This window comes from Erpetoichthys calabaricus, chromosome 4, assembly GCF_900747795.2.
Source record: "Erpetoichthys calabaricus chromosome 4, fErpCal1.3, whole genome shotgun sequence".
Classification (NCBI taxonomy): domain Eukaryota; kingdom Metazoa; phylum Chordata; class Cladistia; order Polypteriformes; family Polypteridae; genus Erpetoichthys; species Erpetoichthys calabaricus.
The window spans coordinates 188,887,355-188,912,810 of record NC_041397.2 but is presented as its reverse complement, the minus strand read 5'-3'; the positions used below and the strand labels follow the sequence as shown (position 1 = coordinate 188,912,810).

At 38.3% G+C, this 25,456-nt stretch overlaps 1 protein-coding gene across 1 annotated transcript in view; it reads left to right on the top strand.

The window, feature by feature from the left end:
- LOC114651178 (transmembrane protein 255B) overlaps positions 1-25,456 on the top strand; it is a 177,717-nt gene that overhangs the window by 138,882 nt on the left and 13,379 nt on the right. Inside the window, exon 6 of the mRNA XM_051926233.1 lies at positions 20,365-20,450. Within this exon, the coding sequence (XP_051782193.1) occupies positions 20,365-20,450 (86 nt within the window). The remainder of the gene's footprint in view (positions 1-20,364; positions 20,451-25,456) is intronic.

Below are 25,456 nucleotides of genomic sequence, written 5' to 3'. Positions count from 1 at the left end.
CGGGAAATGGAATTGATCTAGTTTTGTAAAATAAAAAGCATAATGCAGGTTGGGAATTATCTAATGGCCAGCCTTCATATGTGTTCAAGCACTTCATTCATTTTGGTAGTTGACTACTGAAGCCATCCATCCATATTCAGAGCCTTGTTATGGGTCATGGAGGCTGGAGGCCTATCCCTGAAGCATGAGGTGCAATGCAGATGTCAGACATGGAAGGGGTGTTTATTCATACCAGGCTGATTTGCCATCATATTCAGATTTCAGGCTGGAAATTGTGAGACAGCAAAGTTTAGCTCTACCTGGCTGGGGTTACCACACTGATTTATTGGGTTTAGGATTGTACTCATTTTTTCACTCACATTCCAAAGATACACATGCCAGCGTTATTGGCATCGCTAAATATGAGTGACTGTGGGACCGTGTAGCCCATGGTGTGGAGCTGATCGGTGTGTTACACTCAGTATGGATAATGAATTTCATTTTTTACCTTATTGGAAGTGTTCATTCTTTTTAAAACCTTGGAAATTGGGTATTTATTTGTGTTTTGACAAGGGTTAGTGTTGTTTGTCATGAGTCTCACCCAGAGGTTTTGATTTTCTCTCTTTTGTATTGTGTTTTCTCTGTTTTGTTCAAGCTGTTCTGTTTAGATTTTATTACTAATTAGTAACGATGTATTCTTTTTTATTATTGTTAGTTCCTTGTTGTTTTTTGTTATGTTATTTGGTTAATTGTTAAAGTTGTTATATTTACTGTGATAACCATGGCACTGCAGAGTGTTTACATGTTGATTAACATATGCAGGTAAGAATTTTACTGTACTCTGTGCATGTGACTGTAAGGACCCTACAAACCTGAAACTGCATTGTGAGACCCTCAATTAAGTAATTACCCTCAGGTGCTGCCATTAGTGAACTGCCTTGGGTCAACCACTATGCCAACTAGCATGTGTATCCAGCAGGGGGCGATAGCTCCCTTGTTGGAATGAGTTCTTTTGTAATTGCGGCTTGTTACATAACCTGAATCTATATAAATATAATATAAAAAGGCGATACCCCTCTTTTAGTGATAAGGCGGTAAGAAATCCATCCATCCATCCATCCATTTTCCAACCCGCTGAATCCGAACACAGGGTCACGGGGGTCTGCTGGAGCCAATCCCAGCCAACACAGGGCACAAGGCAGGGAACCAATCCTGGGCAGGGTGCCAACCCGCCGCAGGATACACACAAACACACCCACACACCAAGCACACACTAGGGCCAATTTAGAATCGCCAATCCACCTAACCTGCATGTCACGTAGGAGAAATAACTTAGCTTTCTTTAATGATGATTTACGCTGTATAACAGACGAAGCCCGATGTGTAGAGTCTGCCATTTCCGTTGCTGCTTTGGAAGGATTTTCAGGATCGAATGACGTTATTAAAGAAAACTAAGTTATTTCTCCTATGAGATTTCTTACCACCATATCACTAAAGGAGGGGTATCGCCTTTTTATATTATATTTATATAGATTCAGATTATGTAACACGTCACAGTTACAAAAGAACTCATTCCAACAAGGCAGCTAACACCCCCTGCTGGATACAGCATGGTAACCAAGACACTATTTTTTTCATTACATGAGGAACTTAAAGTGCCAAAAAAGAGGACAAGGACCCACTCATTACCTACAAACACTTTCACATTGGGGTCAATCTACAGGATTATTATTTTTCACATGTACAGAGTACAGAAAAATTCTTACTTGCATGTGCTACTCAAAATGCAACACATCGCCACTTTCTCGCACAAAATATATGGAGATGTTGGAGTTAAAAAACAGAATATCCACGGAGAGTTGGGAAGATGGGTGCAAACTCCACACAAATCATATTGCTGGATCCGTGTAGCAGCAGCAGTGACCACTGCACTACCATGGTAGCACTAAACAAATGTAAACACATAGTTTGTGTTAAAGCATAACATTTTTACATTTTTGCTACAGGAAATAAGTAAAGCATATTTTCATATTGTCCACAATGGGGGGCCCACAGATAAAGTTGGTTGTCTCCTTTCACCCACTGCTGCCTGAAAAATAAATGGCTCCTCACAAACCTGAACTTGAAGAGCAGGGACAGATTAAAAAAAAGACTATTAGTGATAGTGCATACTCTTGTCTGGTGTCAGTAATCATGTAATTTGCTGAAAGGAAAGTAAAATCCCTTAATAACCAAGTTATATCTTTGTAACTGGAAGAAAATAAGGGAAAGGAAAACATTTGTTTGTTTATAAAGTCTGAATGGGAATGAAAGGTTAAAACAATGTGTCGAGACATATGAGCAGAAAACAGGACAGTTGAGTTTGTATCCACGAATAACGAATAGGAAGAGAGGACAAGACATTGATAGTCAATTTGAGCATCTGCTTACCTGAGCTGAGAGTACAAAGAATTTGGGTAATTTTCCAGAGCAGTACTCAACATACATATTGATGTTTTACAGTGGAAATGTTGAAAATGAACAAGTTCATATTGCTGTGCAAAGAACTAAGTTGGGAGTACTATCTGGAGAAAGCAATGGCTGAAAAGGAGGTATCTGTACAAGATGCTTGATGTATTTAACAATAGGACACGCTGTTAGGGCAATTCTCCAGGGTTTTTCTGCTATGATGTTGTGCATTAGAGGAGCACGTAGGCCTGTAACTTGAATAGTTAAATAACTTTTAAATAAATTTTAGTTTAAACAATGGATAATTGTGAGTTATAACAGTGAAGCAGAAGTGGGATAATGGATAACTCTGCAGTGTCTTCTGTGTTTTGTCTAAATCTATATATATAAAAGCCAAAAAATACTGACTCGCTCATCACAAAATCTCCCGAACCATGAGGACTTGGGACTTGAAATTAGGAATGTAGGTTATCCTTGGCCCATAAGTGCTCGCTAAGAAATGGTTTTAAAAATTTTGTGGTCCAAGCATGTTCTGTCTGTATGTCTGTCTGCTTTTCACGAGACAATTAATTAACAGATTTAGATCTGGTTGTTTTCTATAATTTGCTTGAACTTTCCGGTTGATTTTGCAACTGCTCTTATCGTGCTAAATACCATACTTTGCTTGTGGTACCGATGTATTTATGCAAATCCAACAGAGTTGCTGTGGGTCGAGAGCAGGGGAGTGGGGACTTCCTCATTCCTTTGCCAACCTCTGTTCGAGTTACTCTACATCTCACCACGTGTTACACTGCACCTTGCCTCTGCTTAGCTAGCAATACCTGTTTGTTCAACAGACATCATCTACAGATTGTTAGGGAGTAACGTTAAACGTTTCTGAGAGAGAGATCAGAGCACCATGTGTTTTAGAGCACGGGTGTCAAACTCCATGCCTGGAGGGCCACAGTGGCTGCAGGTTTACATTCTAACCCTTTTCCTAATCAGTGGCCAGTTTTCATTGCTAATTAACTCCTTTTCCCTTCATTTTAATAGCCCGGTCTTTAAGGATTTGGTCCTCTAAATTGATTCTTTTCTTTATTAATTGGCAGCCAAACAGAAATGAGATGTGAAACAAGCCAACAGATGACCAGCTAAGCTGGGGTTTCAAACTCCAACCAATTTCACTCCAACCAGTTTCTTAATGAGAAGCCAATTCTTGTTGTTAATTAAACCCATTACTTAATTCCATGGCTTGCAGCTGCTCTCATTCTGCTACAGCCGACATTTCCCAAATTGTTGATTTTCTTTTTCTGATTATTGACCTGAGAGATCAACCTTACCAAGACCCTCACCTTTCTTTATGTGCATATATTGTGGTTAGCTGGTCACCTGTTTGCTCATTTTGTGTCTCGTTATTGTTTGGCTGTTCGACACCCCTGTTTTAGAGGGTAGCAGCTGATTGCCAGAGATATCACGGCCATGTGCTTTTCTCCCCATGCGGAGAACGCTTTCCCGTCAGAGCTGAACACGATCAGATATAGTACCAACGTCTATTGATTTTTAAAGTTTGTCCTGTTTCATTACTATGTGGGCGAAGCCATGGAGTACAGCTAGTATAATATCAATGTACAAATGTCTGATATTGAACACTATTACTTGTTTCTAATCATGCATATTACCAAGTGTGGCTTGAATTGTGGTTCTTAAATCAGCTAGTCAGTTTGATATTTATTTTTTCTTGTCTTTGCTATGTATCTTTCTCATTTTTTCCCCATTAGGGATTTTGAACACTGCAGAATTCATGAGACTAATATTTGGCAATATTGATTTGGGTTTGCTCCTTTTCCTACACAATTATGCCTTACAAGAGAGCAGCCATTTTCTAGGATTTTTGCATACCATTGGCAGGGTGTTTGCCACTATAGGATGACCAGAGGTCACAACCTGTGATGTCATCAGGTCAACAGTATACATACAGGTCATCACTACTCACTTCTGGGTATTCAACTCTGGATAAAAACAAAAGACTTCTTCATTGCTGTGTGCGTTTATGTTTTATTTTCTGCTATAAGAAAATAATTCGGGTTTTTTGTGTGTTTTTTGACTTTCTGACTGCAATTCTTGGCTTTGTTGAAAGATAGGATGTAGTTTTGGTAATTGAATTTAGACTTGACTCATGTTTACCATTTTCATATTCTGGTTGCCATTTTCCTATGTCTGCTTCACCAAAGACATAACAGCCCCTTCTGAGATTCAGAAGTGTAAATTGTGAACCCTTTATAACCCTTTTGTTTTGTGGTTTAGACATAGGTTTTGATTTCTAGGATTACACATTAGGATTTGTCCCTCTGCAAATGAAATGCTTTTTTGTTTTTTTTCTCTGACCACTGTTCATGTGGAGCTTTTTCATGTGTCCTTCTAGGTGGCTTCCCAAATCCCAAAAGTTTGACATAATTGGAAAAACTAAATTGCCTCTGAGCAGGTGAATGCGTGAACAAACCTGATTATAGATCAGAATCCTTTCATGACATGGTTCCTGATCCTACTGGGATAGGCTTCAGCCTGCATTGATTGTAAAATAGAACAGTAAAAGGAATGAATGAATGGCTGATTAGCTACTTCTAAAGTAGGACCACATCTCTCCCTCCAGGTAGCCATCTCTATAAAATCCTTATAATATTATTCCCCATGTTGATAAATATTACTGCGGTGGGCTGGTGCCCTGCCCAGGGTTTGTTTCCTGCCTTGCACCCTGTTTTGGCTGGGATTGGCTCCAGCAGACCCCCCCTGACCCTGTAGTTAGGATATAGCGGGTTGGATAATGGATAGATGGATAAATATTAATTAATTTATTCAAGATAGAAATGAAATTCCAATGTCACATTTTAAATATACAGGCTTATTTAAGGGAATAATAATAAAAAAGTGGTAGGCCACTGACAAACATGTAATCCATGTCTGGTTAAAAATTCCGCATGATGGCAGTAAAGTTTATTTATTTCAGTTCTGTTCTAGTCTGTTATCCCTCAGCACCTGTCAGTCCAGTTACTAATTGATTTTCCAAGCTCCAGCTGTGCCCTCTCAAAATATTCCAACTGATTTGTGAATAAACATTTCATAATTTCCTGTAAAATTTATTTATATGCAATTAAATTTCAGTGTTCACTGCTCAAAATGTATGCTGGCATTTTGGAATCTGGTTCATTACGCAAAGGATGAGTCTACTGAATATCCCCAGCTGTTGCATGATAGACTGTGGTTTTATTTGCAGAGTGTGGGGACTGAAAAAGATATGTGGAGTATGACTTACAGATTTAGGAGATGGACCTGAAACCTCAAGACCACCATGTTACGCTGAGCAACACACTTAAGCTGTGGCCTAAAAATATGCATCTCTGCCAATACAACTGGATTTTCCTTTATGCATGTGACACATGAGCCAGGAGATAGAAAGGATTTAAAAAAAGCAAAACACATTTATTTAATTATATTCTTTTTTTTCCTCAAAAGAAAAATGCGCATTATTATTTTCTGTGTTTATTTTTTAACTGACGATTCTGTTCAGAATGACTTGAAATCACACAGTCTGACATGTTTCTACACTTGAAGCATTGACAGGGTCACACTGTCAATCAGGGTGGAGATTAAACTGTAAGCCTTTGTAAACTGCTGCGTTATTATGCACTGTGTTCATGGTGCTATATAAAGTAGAGACTGCTTAGTTCATATTCCAACACATTAGCTAGCAGTTCACAAAGGTCTATTCTACAACTAAAATTCTATAATTATAGTGTTTTTTTCAATCTACAAAAATTGAAGTATTACCATTTTTATTGTTAGGAATATTATACTGTATCTTCTCAATTGGTACCAAAATGTTTTTTTGTTTTTTATTTTTTTTTCTCTAATAAACGCATTCCCGAAATACTGCCTTTCATTAATACACTGAACACCTGTCAAGGTACCAATACAAATCCTAAGGCAACAACAAAAACATTAAGTTTTTCTTTATAGAAGGAATATGATGCAGATATGGAGAACAAGAAGTCTGGTACTTGTTCTGACTATTAGAGAACTAGATAAGATACTGTCACTAAGAGAGAGTCTAGTGAGAATAACATTAGATTTGTTCTGCTGAAATATAGTACACAAAAATGAAGAAAATGAATAGATAGACTAACAGGGTCTGAACATGCCATACTTATCAAGTTAGACATGATGTAATTCCACCTTGTGAACCTGATGTCGAATCATAATCAATAACGTTACCCAACCTTAAAGATTTTTATGCAGGAACTATAGATTAGAAGAAAAGATAGGGTATCTCATTTACTTTCCTCTCACCTTTCTTGTTTTCCTCGCTGCCTTGTTTATAATAGTTCCTTTCTCACTGCAAGTGAGCCGTTGCTTTATTTCAACTCAAAAGCTCTTCCAGGAGTGGCGATTTGTTTGCCTATTCCTGACCATGCCAATTTACTTTCTGGCAGCAAAAAACCTGCCCTGAGAGATGGGGACAATCAGTCCATAATATTTCATCTGGTTTTAACACCTATTTCACCACTGAAACCTGGGGCTGCCTGTAATTGTCAATGAATAGCAAAGATTTGTCATCTCTTGATGTATTCCTGTAGCTGATAATATTTCTGAGGATATAAGCCATTGTGTGGCGCTCTCTAAGTTAGAAAACAATTGGAGAATCTTCATCAATCCTTTATCAGAGAGTGAGGATGTATCAGTGAGTCCAATTAAAATAAATGTTAAATTCTGAACTTTATAAGAGAAAACAAAGCAGTAGTAAAAGTTAAAGGAGAGATCTGTCACACAGAAGTCTTTCAAGATTGTTACTAAAACCAAAGCAATAACCAAATCATAAATTAAAACCAATGGAGGAATATTTTAGAGTAGACAAAATAAAATAAATAGGGTGTTGCAAAATGTGACAATAAATAAATAATAACAAAATGATATCTGACCAAAAATAATTAAACGTGTCATAAAATGTTTCTCCTTGCTTATTTTTCTATGTGTTTATTTAATCTTTTGTTCGTTTATGCTTTTCAGTGACATTACACACAACAAGAAATACACCTTGAAATGACAGTCGTCATTTTCAGCAGTCAAAGTTGAGAGGGTGGGCTCTAGCAAGTGCTGTTTTTGATTGGTTAATTGTCCATACAGTGAACTTAAGTCTATGGCCATCAAGTGCCACAGTTACTGCAGACACCTCCGATACAGATTGATTCAGCGTGAGTTTGATCTTATGACTGTTGGACTTCTAAGTGAAAATTAGTCTTTCAATGTCTGACAAAATAAATACAGAATTCCCTAAAATGTGAACTGCCCCGACTATTATTCATTCTATATACTAATTGCTGTATTAGTTCTGTTTCTGTGATACATTTAATTATGTTTGCAGACGAAGTATTAGATGAGCTTATTAAATAGTTTGATTATTCACACCTTTTGTTGAATACTTCTGAGACAAAGAATTAAAAGGCAGTCATACATTCACTCTACCATTTATTAAAAAAACTGCCTATATATTGTGTTAAATACATTGAGACTGTTAAATAAGCTGACATGAGGCAATTGGGTAGGTCGCATTTATAAAAAAGTGTGGCAGAGGCTTAGTTTTCTCTGAGAGCTGGGGCCTCATGTATAACGCTGTGCGTAGAACTCACACTATAATATGGCGTAAGCACAAAAGCAGGAATGTGCGCATGCACAGAAAAATCCAGATGCAGGAATCTGTATGTACGCAAACTTTCACGTTCTTCCGCTACATAAATCCTGATCAGCGTGAAAAGTAACGCACGTGCACGCGCCTTCTGTCCCGCCCCAACTCCTCCCAGAATTACGCCTTTTTGAAAATGCAAATTAATATAAATAGCCTTCTGTGTAAAGACAATGGGAAAAGCGCGGGAGAAAATATAAGAATTTCAGCGAATACCAAGTGGAGGCAAAGGAAAAACTTACTATTTGTTGGTTTAAACAGTGGTATAATCAACAAAAGGAAGTTGATCGAGTGACAAAGTGTCGGAGAAACTCAAAAGCTCAAGTTCACAAAGTCGCACAGTGCCCGAAATAAAAAAGAAGTCACATATCAAAGTCGCCGTGAAAAGGTGAGTTGTAGCCCACCGTCTGAGTGTCATATGAAAGCTTATTAGGGTACAGACAAAAAAAATAGGCACACAGTGGGGAAAAAAGCACGAAATGTCAACTTTAATCTAGAAATTTCCACTTCAATCACGTAGTTTATTTTGCCATTAAAGTAGAACATCATAAACTTCATCTTAAAATCGTTTAATTTACTAGTTTCTCAAATCCCATTGTAACTAAAGTAGCACGTTAAATGCTTTGTTCCGTATTTGATCTTCTATGTGCTCTGTGTGTGAATCACTACCTGCTTCTTAAACGGGCTTTCTCTTTCTCCGACAGGACACATAATCCATTACATTCGTGATATTACAGCTCTCTGAATAATTAAAATACGGCGATATATATGTGATATCTTTTTCATGATGATAGGAATGAAAGCATGTTATTAAACATGGGAACACGGTGGTGCAGTGCTTGTTCATGTCTCACGCAAGAGGCTTGCTGCGCCATGCGCGACCTTCGATGAAATAATTTATTACAGAAGTACTGTCTCTTTCAAAACGTACTAACCTCCAATTTCTGTCCTTACTTTTCTTTCTCCAAATACCCAATCGTCACACAATCAGTTCTGTAATAGACGTGAAGCCATTTGTAAGCTTAGAATGCCGATTCTTCAAAACGTTTAAGGAACATTGAAATATCTTCGTAGTACATGTTTAATTATTCTATCCATCTGTCTTTCCAGTGTCGCGTCAGCACCAGCAAGAATACAACGCAATGCAGGAACAATCCCTGAACTAGCTAGCGCTGCGGCACCGTGTCCTCACATGTTTAATTATTAACAATACAGATTATTTAAATGAAGTTAAAGTTTTATCTGTATAATATAATCAACATATTTTGCTGCATTTCATCATAAAAATGATATCGTCATCATATGTAAATACGCGCTTTATAAAGTGGCGCAGGTTGTGCAATATTATAACTGTAGTGCAAGTTTACAGTGAGGTAATTGTACTTATAAGTACAAGCAGTTCTACAAGGAGCACTTGATGGACTGATTGAGTGCGTTTATAGTTCTTGGGATGAAACTTTTTCTAAACCGCAAAGTCCGTACAGGAAAGTCTCTGAACGTTTTGCCGTGGCTCAGGCAGCGTCTGCTTCATGCTGTATACCGATAATTCTCTTTCCAATTAGCTGCTGCTGTGATTTCCCACTCAGATACAGTGATATAAATACTCAGAGTGGTGCAGTGAGAGTAATATGGAAAAAGATGATCTGCTGTGGCAACCCTTAATGGGAGCAGCTGAAAGAAGAAGAAGATGCATTGAGAGTAACAACGCTAAAGCAGTTATGGTATTTGGAATACTATAGCTATTTCCTGGACCATTATATTGCTGCAGGTTAATTACAATCAGCTGCATTACACTAATAAACAATATACAGTTAGTCTCAGTGTATTTATAAAGCCACGTCAGGAATATGGATCTAAGAAAGAAAGGGTGACCACACAGGAACAGTAGCACTGCTTTGACGCTGGGTGCCGCCAGTCTGCAAAACTGAGCGGAGAAATTGCGTACGCCAGGGTATGAGGTACTGTGGAAATGTGCGTGGCTTTACGCCAAGTTTAGGTTTTATACATCGCGATTTGTGCGTGGAAACGTTCGTACGCAACATTTCTGTGCGTATGCACCATTTATACATGAGGCCCCAGGTCTTTTTAATGCTGAAAATGTTATTGAAAATATATGTTTATTGGGAGTGATTTAACTTTTGCTAACATTTATTAGTTTGGCAATACAACAGTTGCAAACAAAAAAACTTTGAGGAAAATTGTATTTATTTCTAGTAAGTTACTTGGCACAAATGACCAGACTAGAAGACATTTACACATTCAGAGCTCATCACAAATTTGAGATAATTCTTTTGGATCTCAGGTATGCACTTTTTCAGCACTAGATCAGTAACATGGTAGCTGCAGGTTTCAGTTCCCAGACCTATTTAGAAATAGCAAAAACACCTCAAGAAATACAATTATTAAATGTAATATAAGTTGTGATGTCCTGTGATTGTGCAATATGTTTTGTATTAAAGATCACTGTTTGTTTCTACAAGTGAGATAAATATGACTGGTGGACAGAGTTGGGGGTACTCAAATTACATTTCCTAGTGACATTTTATTCTATCAGTGTTTGCAGTTCAGTAATTAAGACTGAAACACAGGTATTGCCATGCCACCTTCTGCTTTAGATGTCTGCAGAGTCAATTTTTTAATGATTAATGATAGATAGATAGATAGATAGATAGATAGATAGATAGATAGATAGATAGATAGATAGATAGATAGATAGATAGATAGATAGATAGATAGATAGATAGATAGATAGATAGATAGATAGATAGATAGATAGATAGATAGATAGATACTTTATTAATCCCCAAGGGGAAATTCACATACTCCAGCAGCAGCATACTGATAAAAACAATATTAATTAAAGAGTAATAAAAATGCAGTGCAAGTTAAAAAATGCAAGGTTGAGAGTGCGAGGCAGGAATAACAGATAATAACATTGTATAATGTTAACGTTTACCCCCCACCCCCGGTTGAACTGAAGAGTTGCATAGTGTGGGGAAGGAACAACCTCCTCAGCCTGTCAGTGGAGCAGGACATTGACAGTAGTCTGTCGCTGAAGCTGCTCCTCTGTCTGGAGATGATATTGTTCAGTGGATGCAGTGGATTCTCCATGATTGACAGGAGCCTGCTCAGCGCCTGTCGCTCCGCCACAGATGTCAAACTGTCCAGCTCCGTGCCTACAATAGAGCCTGCCTTCCTCACCAGTTTGTCCAGGCATGAGGTGTCCCTCTTCTTTATGCTGCCTCCCCAGCACACCACCGCATAGAAGAGGGCACTCACAACAACATCCGCCAGTGTGGATGACTGCAAATAATTATATTTTTTTATGTGTACAAGACTTGGCACCATTTTTATTAATTTAAATTTTAGGTTATGTTTTATTACTCCAGGCATTATACATTCTGACTAATTCATCTTTTGATTACCTAATATTTGTGGGGCTAAACTGAAACTACAGCTGTTTCACAATTAATGTTAGCCTTTCAGCAAGAAATGACCTTCATTTCTTCAAAAACAAGCTGTTGCAGTAGTTTCTTTCAAGAAGAAAAAAAACAGTTTCAGATATAAATGAAATTGAGCTCCAGACTGGCAAACAAGTTAAGATTGTGTTTCAGGACACCATTAGCTTTGCTTTTTCTCCGAAAGCTACACTATAAAAAAAACTCATCACCGATGAGCAGGATTCCCTAGACACTGCACAAACATTTCACTTTATGTTTACAGCTTAAATTTTATTGGCATTCCTTCTTGCTTGAATTTCTGTCCTCTGACACAAATGGGGTTACTGTCAACTCTCAAGTTAAGTGTTTAATTGTTTAGCTGCTGCCGTCCCATTTGTTAATCTTCATTATAACATACATCAAGTGATGCACTTGGGCAAATCGTCAGTGATGGTACCTGGGTCCTCAGATGTTTCAGGTCTTTCGACATCAGATAGCTTCACCCTGGCAGCCCAATCTAGAGTGATCACTTTCTGGCCTATGCCGTAGTACAGTGCTTCCCAAACTCGGTCCTGGGGTCCCACTGTGGTTTCAGGTTTTTGTTCCAACCAATTTCTGTTTTTAATTGGACTCTTGGCCTAATTAAGTGAGTCATTATTTCCCAGTTTCTGTGTTTTGGAGTCAGTGGAGAAATAGCAAAACTAAGTTTGGTAAATTTTAATTACATTAAGCTCTTATAAGGGGATATTTATTTTTTTAAACTTTTTAACAATTTTCAGCCTAATTTTCATTCTGCTTTTCCAGGTGTTCTGATTGTGTATTATCTACTAATTAGTTATTCTGACGCTAAAGTGGGTGGCATGGTGGTGCAGTGGTAGTGCTGCTGCCTCGCAGTAAGGAGTGGGTTCGTTTCCCAGGTCCTCCCTGCGTGGAGTTTACATGTTCTCCCCGTGTCTGTGTGGGTTTCCTCCCCTATGGGTGTTCCGGTTTCCTCCCACAGTCCAAAGACATGCAGGTTAGGTGTACTGGCGATCCTAAATTGTCCCTAGTGTGTGTTTGGTGTGTGGGTGGGTATGTGTGTGTGCCCTGTGGTTGGCTGGCGCCCTGCCCGGGATTTATTCCTGCCTTGTGCCCTGTGCTGGCTGGGATTGGCTCCAGCAGACCCCCGTGACCCTGTGTTAGGATATAACGGGTTGGATAATGAATGGACGACACTAAAGTTATTGTAGCCTTTCATCATTCAGTATTGTTTACCTGGCTGTCAGTTCTGTTTGTTTTTATTATCATTATTAGTATACAATGAATGGTGCAAACTGCACAAAAAAATAACAAAACAATAGGACAACAACAAAAGAGAGGTAAGCGTTTAAAGCAAAAGTAGAAATATTTCTAAATGTGTTATAAATGTAAAACTCATACTGCTGTGCTTTTCTAAAGGCAGAATAAGAGAAAGGAAAACATACCATCTAAATAAATTGGATCAATTATTATCAGTAATTGTGAATTTGGCTGGAGTAAAAACCTGCAGCCACAGTGGGTCCTCAGGACCAAGTTTGGGAACCACTGTACTGGTACTATGTGACCACAAATCACCCCTCCTAATCCACAGCAATCTCAAGGCTTTCTCCACTGTCTCTGTTGTTTCCCTGATGGTCGTTCTTCTCTGTACACTGATGATGCCTAGTAAGCTGAAGGCCTTGTATAGAGACTGACCTACAAAGCCTCTGCAACCCACTTTTATGGGCAAAACCATGCACGCCACCCTTGACTCTGGCACTCCTCCACCAAATCTGTATATTTGGCTTTCTTCCTCTCACTAGCTTCCTCCATCTGCTATTGCCAAGGACCCACAGGCTCCAGCATGGCAATCTCCCTCTTCTTCTTCTTCTTTCGGCTGCTCCCGTTAGGGGTTGCCACAGTGGATCATCTTTCTCCATATCTTCCTGTCCTTTGCATCTTGCTCTGTTACACCCATCACCTTGCATGTCCTTTTTTCTTCTTACCTGGCAGCTCCATCCTTGACATCCTTTTTCCAATATACCCAGCATTTCACCTCTGCACATGTCCAAACCAATGCAATCTCACCTCTCTATCTTTGTCTCCCAACCAACCATCTAACCTGAGCCGACCCTCTAATGTACTCATTTCTAATTCTGTCCATCCTCGTCACACCCAATGCAAATCATAACATCTTTAACTCTGCCACATCCAGCTCTGTCTCCTGCTTTCTGGTCAGTGCCACCGTCTCCAGCCCATATAGCATAGCTGGTCTCACTACTGTCTTGGGTACCTGTAAGAGTGAAAGTAAAGGTCTACATCTATCACAAATCACTGACACTCTTCACCACCAACTCCACCCTGCCTGCATTCTCTTCTTCACCTCTCTGACATGTTCCCCGTTACTCTGTACTGTTGTTCCCAAGTATTTAAATTCATCTACCTCTGCCAACTTTAATCCCTTCATCCTCACCATTCGGCTGACCTTCCTCTCATTCACACACGTATTCTTTTTTGTTCCTACTGATCTTCATTACTCTCCTCTCTATAGCATATGTCCACCTCTCCTGGGTCTCCTCGACCTGCTCCCTTCTCTTGCTATAGATCACAATGTCAGCATGACCACCTCCCTTCATGTTTCCAATTTCCAGTCTTAGGCTGTCCCTCTGTGATATTCCCCAGGAATCAGAGCTGCTTCCTCAGGTCAACCTTCATCTCCCAGTCAAAGGATGTTCTAAGTAGCCCTGTTGCTGCTCTTAATTGAAGCTTGGGCTTCTCTCCTACCCTGATTAAGGTAATGTACTGCTATGGTTGTCACAGGGGTTTGGTCTGGGCTAAGGCACTACAAATGGCCTCAGCAACCATGTTCAGAACCTGGCTGTAGTTCTAGCAATAGCGACCTTCATTTAGTGCTTTAGAACAAAGTCTGTGGCCTTGATGAATAGAGTATAATTGAGAGTGCAGAGTTTCTGAGACCCTTAATGGATTTCCTGGCAACTGATGGAACCTGAGTGCCTCCCAGAAAGACGTGAAACTGATCAGTCACCTACACTCTCTTCAGTACCATGGATCTGGACCTTAATTCTTCTATTATAAATATTCACTAAACCAATTAACTTTAAGAGAACTTTGCCTCGATGCACATGTCCATTGCCAATTTTACAAAATAACATAACTTTACAATGTCAGACTTGCTTTATCAATTAAAACCCAAGTTGTGCGATGAGCTCCATCTTGGTGAGGACATGTGGCTTTGCCTGTAAAACATTATTTTAGGAGTGTGTTTAAGACCACCCAATGCAGACAGTAATTTCAACACACATCTTTTTAGGAATATTAAAAAGGCAAGTTTACAGGGGGATATTATATTTCATGGAGGACTTTAACTATCTGAATATTAACTGGGATAACCTTATAAATGGCGGAGCACAAGAGCAGGAGCTTTTAGAAGTAATCAATGACTGGTTTTTAACACAGTATGTTAAAGCACCATCATGGAGTGAAGCCTGTCTGGATTTAATATTTTGTAATAATCAGGATATAATTGAGGGGGGTAGAGGTGATTGAATCACCAGGGTCAAGTGACCATAATATTATACAGTTCACAGTGTTTTTTGTAGGAGTATGGATACAAAGACTAAAATTGTTAAGCTTAACTTTGGTTGTCTAAGGAACATAGACTGGGATAAGCTTTTAAGTGTGAAGACAGTTGATGAGCAGTGGAGCAGGTTAAAGAATGTTTTACATGTAATGCAGAACAGGTACATACCTAAATTTGGAATTAATAGGCAAATAAAAAAACTCAAAGGAAAAAAACTCAAAGGAAAAAACAGCTGTATAAGGCGTATAAGACTAACAACTCCAAAGTGAATCGTAGGGTGCATGAGAACAGGAGGGCAGACATTAACAAGGATATTGAAGAAGCTAAAAGACAGTTAGAGAGGAACATACTGTAGCAGATAAGGCAAAAGATGGCCTAAAGAGATTCTTTCAGTATTTTAGCAATAAAATAACAGTCAAGGAGGAGGTGAAGTGCATCAGGAATAATTAAGAGGATTAAAAATTGCAGACAGTGAAATGGTGGATGCTCTAGACTTGCATTTTTCTGAGGTGTTCACAAGTGAGGAAGTGCATAAACTCCAAGCAGTAAATGGGACAACTAAGGAGGTTCTGAGTGATTTAGAAATTGTAGAGTGGGAAGTACTGCTCAAACTAAATAGGCTGAAATCAAACAAATCACCAAGACCAGATAATATTTACCCTCAAGTAGCAAGTACATGTATAAACCCTTGAAACATATTTTTAGGAAGTCACTGTGCAATGAGGAGATTCTTAAGGCCTGGAAAATGGCAAATATCATCCCGTTAGATAAGAAGGGTGACCCAGCAGATCCAAGCAACTATAGGCCAGTAAGCTTAACGTCTATCACAGGAAAATTAATGGAAGGAATTATTAAGGATAAAACCGAGCAGCACATGGAAAATACAGGAGTTTTTCTGAACAGTCGGCCTGGGTTCATAAGAGGGAGGTCATTTTTTACTAACATGCTGGAATTCTATGAGGAAGCAACAAAAGGATAAAATCAAAATGGAGCATATGGTATCAATTATCATACTTTCATAAACCATTTGATAAGGTGCCATATGAGAGGTTGGGCATCCAACTAAAAGAAGAGGGAGTTCAGGGTGATGTTTGTAGATGGATGCAGAATTGGCTCAGACATAGGAAGCAGAGTGATATGGAGTGAGGAACCATATCAGAATTGGCTGATGTTAAAGAGTAGTTTTCCACAATAGTCAGTGCTATTTTTAATATATATATAAATTATTTGGATAGGAATATAAGTAATAAGCTGGTTAAGTTTGCAGATGATACCAAGATAGTTGGATTTAGGCAGATTTGTGGCAGATTAAATTTCATGTCAGTAAATATAAGGTATTACACATAGGAAGTACAAATGTTACGTTTGAATACACAGTGGGAGGTACACCTTATGAAAAGGATTTAGGAATCATAGTGGACTCTAAGCTGTCAACTTCCCGACAGTGTTCAGAAGCCATTAAGAAGGCAAACAGAATGTTAGGTTATATAGCACGATGTGTGGAGTACAAGTCCAAGGAGGTTATGCTCAAGCTTTATAATGCACTGGTGAGGCTTGATCTTGAGTACTGTGTGTAGTTTTGGTCTCCAGGCTACAAAAATGACGTAGCAGTGGTATGAGTGACTAGTCTGAGTCTAGGGCAAATGGGAATGAATTATGAAGTAAGATTAAAAGAGGTGAGCCTTTTCAATTTAACCAAAAGAACATTATGAGGTGACATGATTGAAGTGTTGAAAAGTATGAAGGGAACTGTTATTTTAAAAAGAGTTCATCAAGAACACGGAGACTCAGTTGGAAACTTATTAAGGGTAATTTTCGCATAAATATTAAGAATATTTTCTTTACACAGAGAACCATAGACACTTGGAATAAGCTACCAAGTAGTGTGGGAAACAGTAAGATTTTCAAAACCAGATTTGATGTTTTTTTTAGAAGAATTAAGTAGATAGGACTGGCAAGCTTTGTTGGGCTGAATGGCCTCTTCTTGTCCAGATTGTTCTAATGTTCCAGAGTTGCTCGTCTTAGCAGCTCTGGGAGTAAGGTAAGAAGCAACCCTTTACTAATCACTTTATCACGGGGCTCATTCACTAGTGGACCCACACTGACACAGGACCAACTCAGAATTGCTAATTAACCTAACATAAACATATCTCAGATGATGGAAGAATATTGAAGTAGTCAGAGGAAAATCAAACCGACATGGAGCAGCTGAAAGAAGAAGAAGAAGAAGTAAATCATCCAAACTCTACACAGAAAATTATTAGGTATGAATTTCTAATACAGGGCAATTGATCTGTAGGTTTGCAGTGATATCAAATGCATCATGATTCCACCCATGTTGTTGACAGTGTGGAAACAATTTAAATGCCCATTTAAACACAATAAATATTTTATGTTACAGTATGTTTCAGTTAAAAACTGCTTGCTGACCATTCTTCTAAATATGTTAGAATCCCACATAAAATTACACAATCAGAACAGATCAGAACTGGTATGCTTTCAGTAAAGAAAATGGAATAAGTCATCATAGGCATTTACTGGACTATTCTCTTTGTTTTTGATTTTTATTATATGCAGCTCTTTTTTGTTCATTTTCTTTTATTATACAGTACTTTCATTATCAGTTCTTGACGCTCTTTTTCTATCTTGATCTAAAATTCGACATTCTTAAATAGATAATTTGCTTTTCTGCCTTGCAAGTTAGCACTGAGAGTGTCACAAGGTGGTACGGAGAGACGATGTGTGCAGTAGGAGTAATGATTGGGCGAGCGGTGTGGAGGGGAGTGGTCAAGGCTGAATATCACAGACACGTCAGAAAACTTTTTTAATAGAGAGATTTATTTTAATACTTTTTATTAAATAAGAATTACAAACTCCAAATTTCAAGCAAGGAACAGAAAGAAAGAACCAAAACTAACAATAGGTATTCCAAAATTAAACACTAAATCAAAATGCTACAATCCAAAATGTAAATCCTTAAAACCAAAAAACAAAATAAAAACCAAAATATGCCAAAAATGAAAAACTAGTCAAACACTGCAAACCCTCAAAGAGGGCAAAAAGAGGGCAAAAAGGAACTGAAGAGCACATTTGCACAAAGCAAACTAATGCCAGAGCAAAGTGGTTGTGGCAGCAGGCAACTTATATAGGACACTCAGGAAACTGCAGATTGAATAATGCAGCACCTGAGAGTCTTTATTAATAAAGGTTGTGTTAAGGGAGCAGAATTTTTAAAATAATGCAGAACAAATAAAATCATACAAATCAAATGCAATGGAGTTGGAAAAAATGACAAAACAAAGAAAATAACAGTTGAAATCGTAACAGATGGAGTTGTAACTGTCTTTCATTGTCCATACTCTAGTTTTCCTTCTGCATCTCAAAGACAAAAAAGCGAGGTTGATTATTTCTAAGTTTTCTTTTAGTGTATTAGTGTGGGGTTGGTGCAGCCAAGATAGGCCCCAGCACACTTCTCCAACCCAGAATTGAAATATGTCTGAATAATGGAGGAATAAAGAAAATGTTGACACAATGTGCTTATTGTCTAAAAAATATACACAAGTAGTTAAGATATAAATATAATTTAATAGATTATTGGAAAAAAATTAATCAAGTAGCAGTGTTTACAAATTGTAGAAGCAGTTTTTTTTATCAGTGCTCTGTAAAAGACTAAAAGAAACATTACTTACCATAAAAGGTAAAAGAAACTTGTGGACTTGAGTCTTGAGCGAAAAAGTGTTTTTGTCTGACTCAGCCTAAGTTTTCAAATCACTAAAAAGTGGTAATAATTAACTGCAGATTTCTTTTGCTAATCTTACTCAAGAATCTACATGGAGCAAAGAATGAAGAGAATTCAAGACTGAAATCAGGAAGCGCTTCTTTATACAGCGGCTCTCACACAAACTACCCAGTCATTTAGCTCTCACAGATACTCTGCAGATAATCTGGAACAACTAAGGAAAGAGATTCTGAGATGATGTTTACAAAGAGAGAAACAGACCAGTTATAAAATAAGGAGATATGGCATAAAAGGATAAAATAACGGGGGAGAGTTTTTTTTTTCATAATAATAACTTCCATTTATATTGCAACTTTTTCATCAGGGTCATAGTTTAACAAATAGACAAAAATTGAATTGTTTCATAGACAAGTAAGATGCAGGATGACATTTTAAAACAAATGTTCTCCTGCAATTTAAAAGTTGTTTTTACCGTTTTTACAATCTCATCATACCCCAACAGTTCAGATAAGTGATTCACAGTATAACTTTAGGAATATATTTACTCAATAGTGACCATACACTCACACAAAAACCTTAGTCAGCACAGCCCTTTGGGACGTCTGGCTCAGCCTCTCTTCCTTCTGTGCATTCCAGTTGTCTTGCTATGAAATTATTAAAAAAAAACAAAAAAAAAAAACAGCTGGACTCTCCCCCTCATGTTATGGCTTCAGAACAGATAAAATGGCCAGTTACAGCATTACACTGTTCAGCTATGTCTTTTACTGTGTAATGGACAGCTGGGTCCCATGCCCGGCAGGGATGCCCCTGCTACATCTGTTCCGGGGGAGCAGCTATGTACAGTTCAATACCTCCCCCGGGATGCTTGGTGGCAGCCTCCCTGCCGGACGATGACTCCTCAACCTAGCGCATGGCTCCATGGGAGATGGAGTCCTCCACAGCCTGGTTGGGGGCTCGGATGGCCGCTAGGGGGAGCTGCAGGGAGTTAGCAGCCCAGTTGGATGTATTTTCAGCCCCACCAGGAAGGGCAATTAGGACCAGGTGGTCAAGCACCTGGAACGCTTCCGGGTGGGATATAAAAAGGGCCAGCCACCACCATTCAGGGAGCCAGAGTCGGGAGGAGGAGGACTAAGCCTGAGGAGGAGTAGTGGTAAAGAAAAAGAGTGTTGCATTGTGTGGGATTGGTGCTTTATGGACTGTGTATTGCCTGTGGGTCACGGAGAAGACGTGCGCCCACGGGTGAAGAAAAATAAAAGTATTGGAGTTTTTATACGTGTATCAGTGTCCATCTGTGTCGGGTCGGGCGCCTATATAGCTCTTTTGTTACAACTGTTAGGTGCTCATATGACTCAACATTACTAAATTTCCTATAAATAAAGAGATATTCTTTAGTCTGCAGCTGAGTTTTCCCTTTTTTTGCTATTTAACTGACTTTGTTTTCTTGCAGGTCACATGTTACAACCAAAGCACTGCCTGTCAGATGAAGGTCAGAAGTAACACTTGCTACTGCTGTGACCTCTACAATTGTGACAAGTAAGAGGCTTCATGTATAATTTACTCTCATTTTCTTTCTTATGTTAACAGCTGTAAATTTTTAAGATCTTGAACTGCTGTGTGTCTTACAATGTTCACCATAAACTCTGTATTCCAAGGTGTTTCCACGTATTTGATTCTGGGTAGTGCTTACTTAACAGAGGTTTTCATTGTAATGGTTGCACCTGTAGTACAGCCTTTAAGTGTAGTTAAAGCTAAGCTAAGCTGTCTGACAGTCACAACATCCCATCCTGTGAACTGCAACCAGCCACGGTCACTTGGAGTGCAACGCATTGGGTCAGCCAATAATGATACAGGCACGACAAAGTGTAAAATAAATGTTGTTGCACCTGGACGGTGCAATACCTCCCCCTGGATGCTAGATGGCCGCCCCCCCGGGTTGGAGCGGTGCCTCGGTTACCCGCAAGGGTCCATGGGAATTGGAGTTGGATGCAGCCCTGTTGGGTCCCACAGGCACCGCCAGGGCAACGTATTCACCACACCCGGAAGTGCAGCCGGAACACGGCAATCAAGCACCTGGAGCACTTCTGGGTGAACTATAAAAGGAGCCAGCAGCCACCACTCCGAGAGCCAGAATCGGAAGGAGGAGGAGGACAAGGGAGGAGTGGTGGAGGAAAGAGAGAGTGCTGTATTGTGTGTTTGTGCTTGGGACTGTGTACTGCCTGTGGGACACGGGGAAGACGTGCGCCCACCGCTGAAGAAAAAAAAAAAATCTTTGTTTATTTTACGTGTGCCTTCGTGTCCAGTCTGTGTTGGGTCGGGCACCTATATAGCGCCTTTTTCACATATGCAACTCTGTATTCCAAAGAGTGTCAAAAAAGAAAAGCAGGAAATCAAAACAAAGGCAAGGCTCCTGCCAATAAACAGACAGGTGATTTGTGTACTGAGCTAAACTGGGAGGATCATGTAGAAATGAGACCAAAACCAATAAAATGATCCTAGCAACGAAATCCTTATGGGAGGCAAGAACCAAAGTTAAAAAAAAAAAAACAGGAAAAGAGGTCAAACCAAACTCACGAGAAGCACAATAACAAAAGCTTTTTTTTTTTATTATTATTATTTTTCTTTTATTAGAAGGTTTGTATCGGATAACAAAAGTCAACCTTTTCCAGTCGCACCGATTACACACTGGTCACGATCCAAGATGCCACACCCCTAGCAATGAGGGAAATGGCACCAATGATGGTTCTCAAAATGGTGGCAATAGAAGGACCTAAAAAATAGCATTCAAGACATTAGAAAATACCAAATGAAGTCATGTGAAACCTAATCAGTTATATGTTCAGAGGTTCCACTTTATTTAATTAAGAGTTAGTGGAAATGACCTCCTCCTCAAGTCTGAGGTTAAAATAAAAAAAAACAGATTGCTGTCATTATTTAAAAAAATACACATTATTTTGGACACCGTGGGAGGGGTGAACATGGGAATTGCAAGCAGGAGAGAGATACAGGAGGCAAGAAAAGACCCAAAGCTGAAATCACACATTTCTTCGGCTCTGCGGATGAACTTATGAGCATAAAATCAGAGGTTTGATTTCAAGTTTGAACCAACTTGATGTAATCGAAGCGTAAACCAGGTAAATGTTATATTTATTACAATGAACACACTGCTCTATAGGCAAAAGATTGAAATGATATGGTAGGTAAGCATATCTGACACTGGTTAGATTCAATTTTTGTCAGATTTGGATTAGTGAGTTATTAAAATTTGTGCAGTTTTTTAACTTTCTGCTTATTCTGATGTTTGCTTTATTATTTTTTTAATTTTGTTTTCCATTTCTGTCATGTGAGCAGCCATATTGTTTTTACAAAGAAACTCATTACTGGTGTAAAAGATAAGACAAGAGTCATAAAAACGTTTGGAGTCCAAGCTGGTGATTCCTATATAATTGGAGACAAAATAACAATTCTTTAAATGAGATGAACTGTGCTTCTCTGCTGTGATGTAAACAAAATCCATAAAATGTAATCAATTTTACATGCTACTGATTAGCTCTATTATGCAGAGGCTTTAGAGAGAAATTTTCATTTTGTCTAACTCAAAAAAAACTTTAAAAACACTCTTTTACTAATTTTTGTTTGTCATGATTGCAAAATCACATAAAAACAAGATTTAAGAATCAGTTGTACAACACTGCCAGAAACAACACTTGAGAGTTTCAGTCATCACTATATTGTATGTGTATTCTATACATTTTACCAATCCCCAATAATATCATGCTCAAGATGTCTGCAGCTAGTCTGACCAGCTAAGACACGCATGTCATTCTTCAAGAACCACTCAATACAAATTGTCTGCTTGTGCATTTTCTCCGCAATGACATGATTGTTTTCATCCAGACCTGGTTAACATACGCTTTATGTGCTGCAACTAAAAAAAAGCCACTAATGTAGTACATGGGTGTGAGGGGGTGTCATCTCAAGCATACAAAATGTAGAAGATTTTCGCATTTAAAAAAAATCTCTCTTTTATAAAAAAAAATCTTGGAAGGAGACGAGATGTGATTTTCTCAGAGAGACACTTATATATCCTGCGAGACAAGTCTTTATGCCAAGAGATTTGACCAGGGCCAGAAATAAAGGACAAAGAGTAGGTGACAAAGTAGAATGTCGTAAAGAATTCAAAAACGTTGGCGCAGTACACATGCAGAGCAGGTTAGAGATAATGGAAGTACACAAATTCGAAAGTCTCAAAAAAAGGGATAGTAAAGATCGCATTAGCGCAAACAAACGGAAATTATTACTTGGTGAAATAACAGAACAGCGAAAAGAGATCGAATATATTGTTCAGATTTAAACTTTAAGTCGGAGATTGTAGATCATCTAGTTCGTGTTGCCAGCGAGAATTAAAAGATTCCAAAAACGTTGGCGCAGTATGAAGTCCCGTGAGACGGAGACTTTTAACATGAGATTCTTTCAAGTCACGCCCTACTTACAACTATTTTCAAACAAGACCACAGTCATCTAACCTCAGTCATGTGAATGCTTTTGGCAGACACACTTCCTGTGCTCTCAGCTCTTATAAATTTTATCAGGACAATAATGTTATACGTTCTAGATGACATGTCAATGACTAAGTGAAGAAGAAAGAGCATGGACAAACATTTCAAAAAGTCATTTTATTTATTAGAGAGAAAGAAACGATATTCACTCACAGGCAGATATACGTTGTGTTGTCACGATGTAAGTCCAAATACGGAATCAAAATTCACAGTGATCTTGAAGAAAAGTTAATTCCAAATATCGTTTTTACTAAAGTTTTAAAGTAAAAGTGAAAATAATGCATATGTAACAATTCCCATGAAAAGAACAATTTCTTTAAATTGTATGTCTGGTTAACCAAACTTGGGGGTGGTTGAGCGAAGTGAGCAGGGGCTGGAGCCCTCTAGTATTATATTAATTATGATAGCCTACACAATACATACTAGTGCGTGCCATCTGATATCAGTTAGTAACTTTAGTTTTAAGTGATGTTATGTTTAATCTACCAGTGCTAGGAAATTAAATCTACCACATTTTATTAGGCAGGCCTAGTAGTGAAGGAAAGATTTGTTTTATTTTATTAATTTAGCTCTCCTCACTTCTCTTTGTTTAGATTTGTGTCAAGAGCTCTATTGCTACTCCAACTTTTTTGGAATTATTAATACATGTTTTGCTTTATTTAAACTCTCTTATTACTAGACAATATCTTTAAATTATTATTTCCATAAAAATGATGGCTACAACTATTATGAGTCATTCAAAGGAAGCTAGTGCAGAATAAAAACACGGTTAAGAAAGTCAATCTCTTACTTGTGTTGGCTTGAATCACTGAGCTTTAACTTGTTTACAGTGTTCATTTGCCAGTTCCTTGTTAAACAAGTTTTCAGTTGGCCACAGTTTCAAATATGCTGCCAAGATAATTTTCATGGCTAGGCACAGCAAAACAGACATGAATAACTATTAGATTACTGTGTGAAGTGAATTCTATTGCTTGAATTAATGTCTTCTTCTTCTAGAGTAAAAATCTTAACATTTGTTTGCACTAATTTTTATAATAAATAAACTTTGTCATTGTGGTTGTACAATGTTCAACTTAACTAATAATTCCATTAATTAAAATAATTTCTTCTGATGATTAAGTGTTTGTATAGCATGTTCCAGTATTACGTAATTTTAAAATTGAGCCCAAATGGGCTTGTTGTGGCTGAACTAGCTTTAACAGACACCAAATTCCAGCTCAAGAGATGTTAAAATGACATTGATTGCTGTATTGTTCTTAGTTGTGGTTGTGAATGGTATATGGCTAACTGCAGTTCATATTAACTGGAGAGTTACAATGTGTGTGTTTTTTTTAACCAAATGTTAATTGGAATTTAAATAGCAATAATGAACTAAAGCGAATAGTGAACAAGTTTCCATAAAACAAGCAATAAAATGAGAAACAATGGTAACAACTATCAGTAGTTATACCCCCTCTCCCCTTGATGCCCCACCCAAACCACAAAGTTAGCCATGTTGGAGGAGGGCAAACATAAAACAGACAAAGCACAACCTAGGAAGGAACTAAAACCCTGGCAACAAAATATATGAAAAGTAAGAGAGAGAGAGAGTGATGGCATTCACTGGCCACCCAGTACTGCGTGCCTTACACCAGGGCACCGCATATTGCAATTTATAGATTGGTTGACCTGCTGATCATTGCCACTGAGAGCTCCAGAACAGTAAGACTGAAAAATGAAGCTTTCAAACAAGACATCAGTAAAAGAAAAAAGAGACATCAGTTTCCAAAGGAAATGCTTGAGATGCTTTTGCAGTATTTATTTCCATGCTAAACAACCTCCACTGCATGAATGATAGAAAGAGAGACTAGAGGTCCAGTAGGAGAAAAATCTGGAAAAGCAAAGGAATGTTAAGGAACATTTATAATTCAAACGTGAACAGATGTAGACCGGTGGAGATGCAGTTGCGTGAAAGATGCACGCCCTGTTCTGTTCATGTTCATG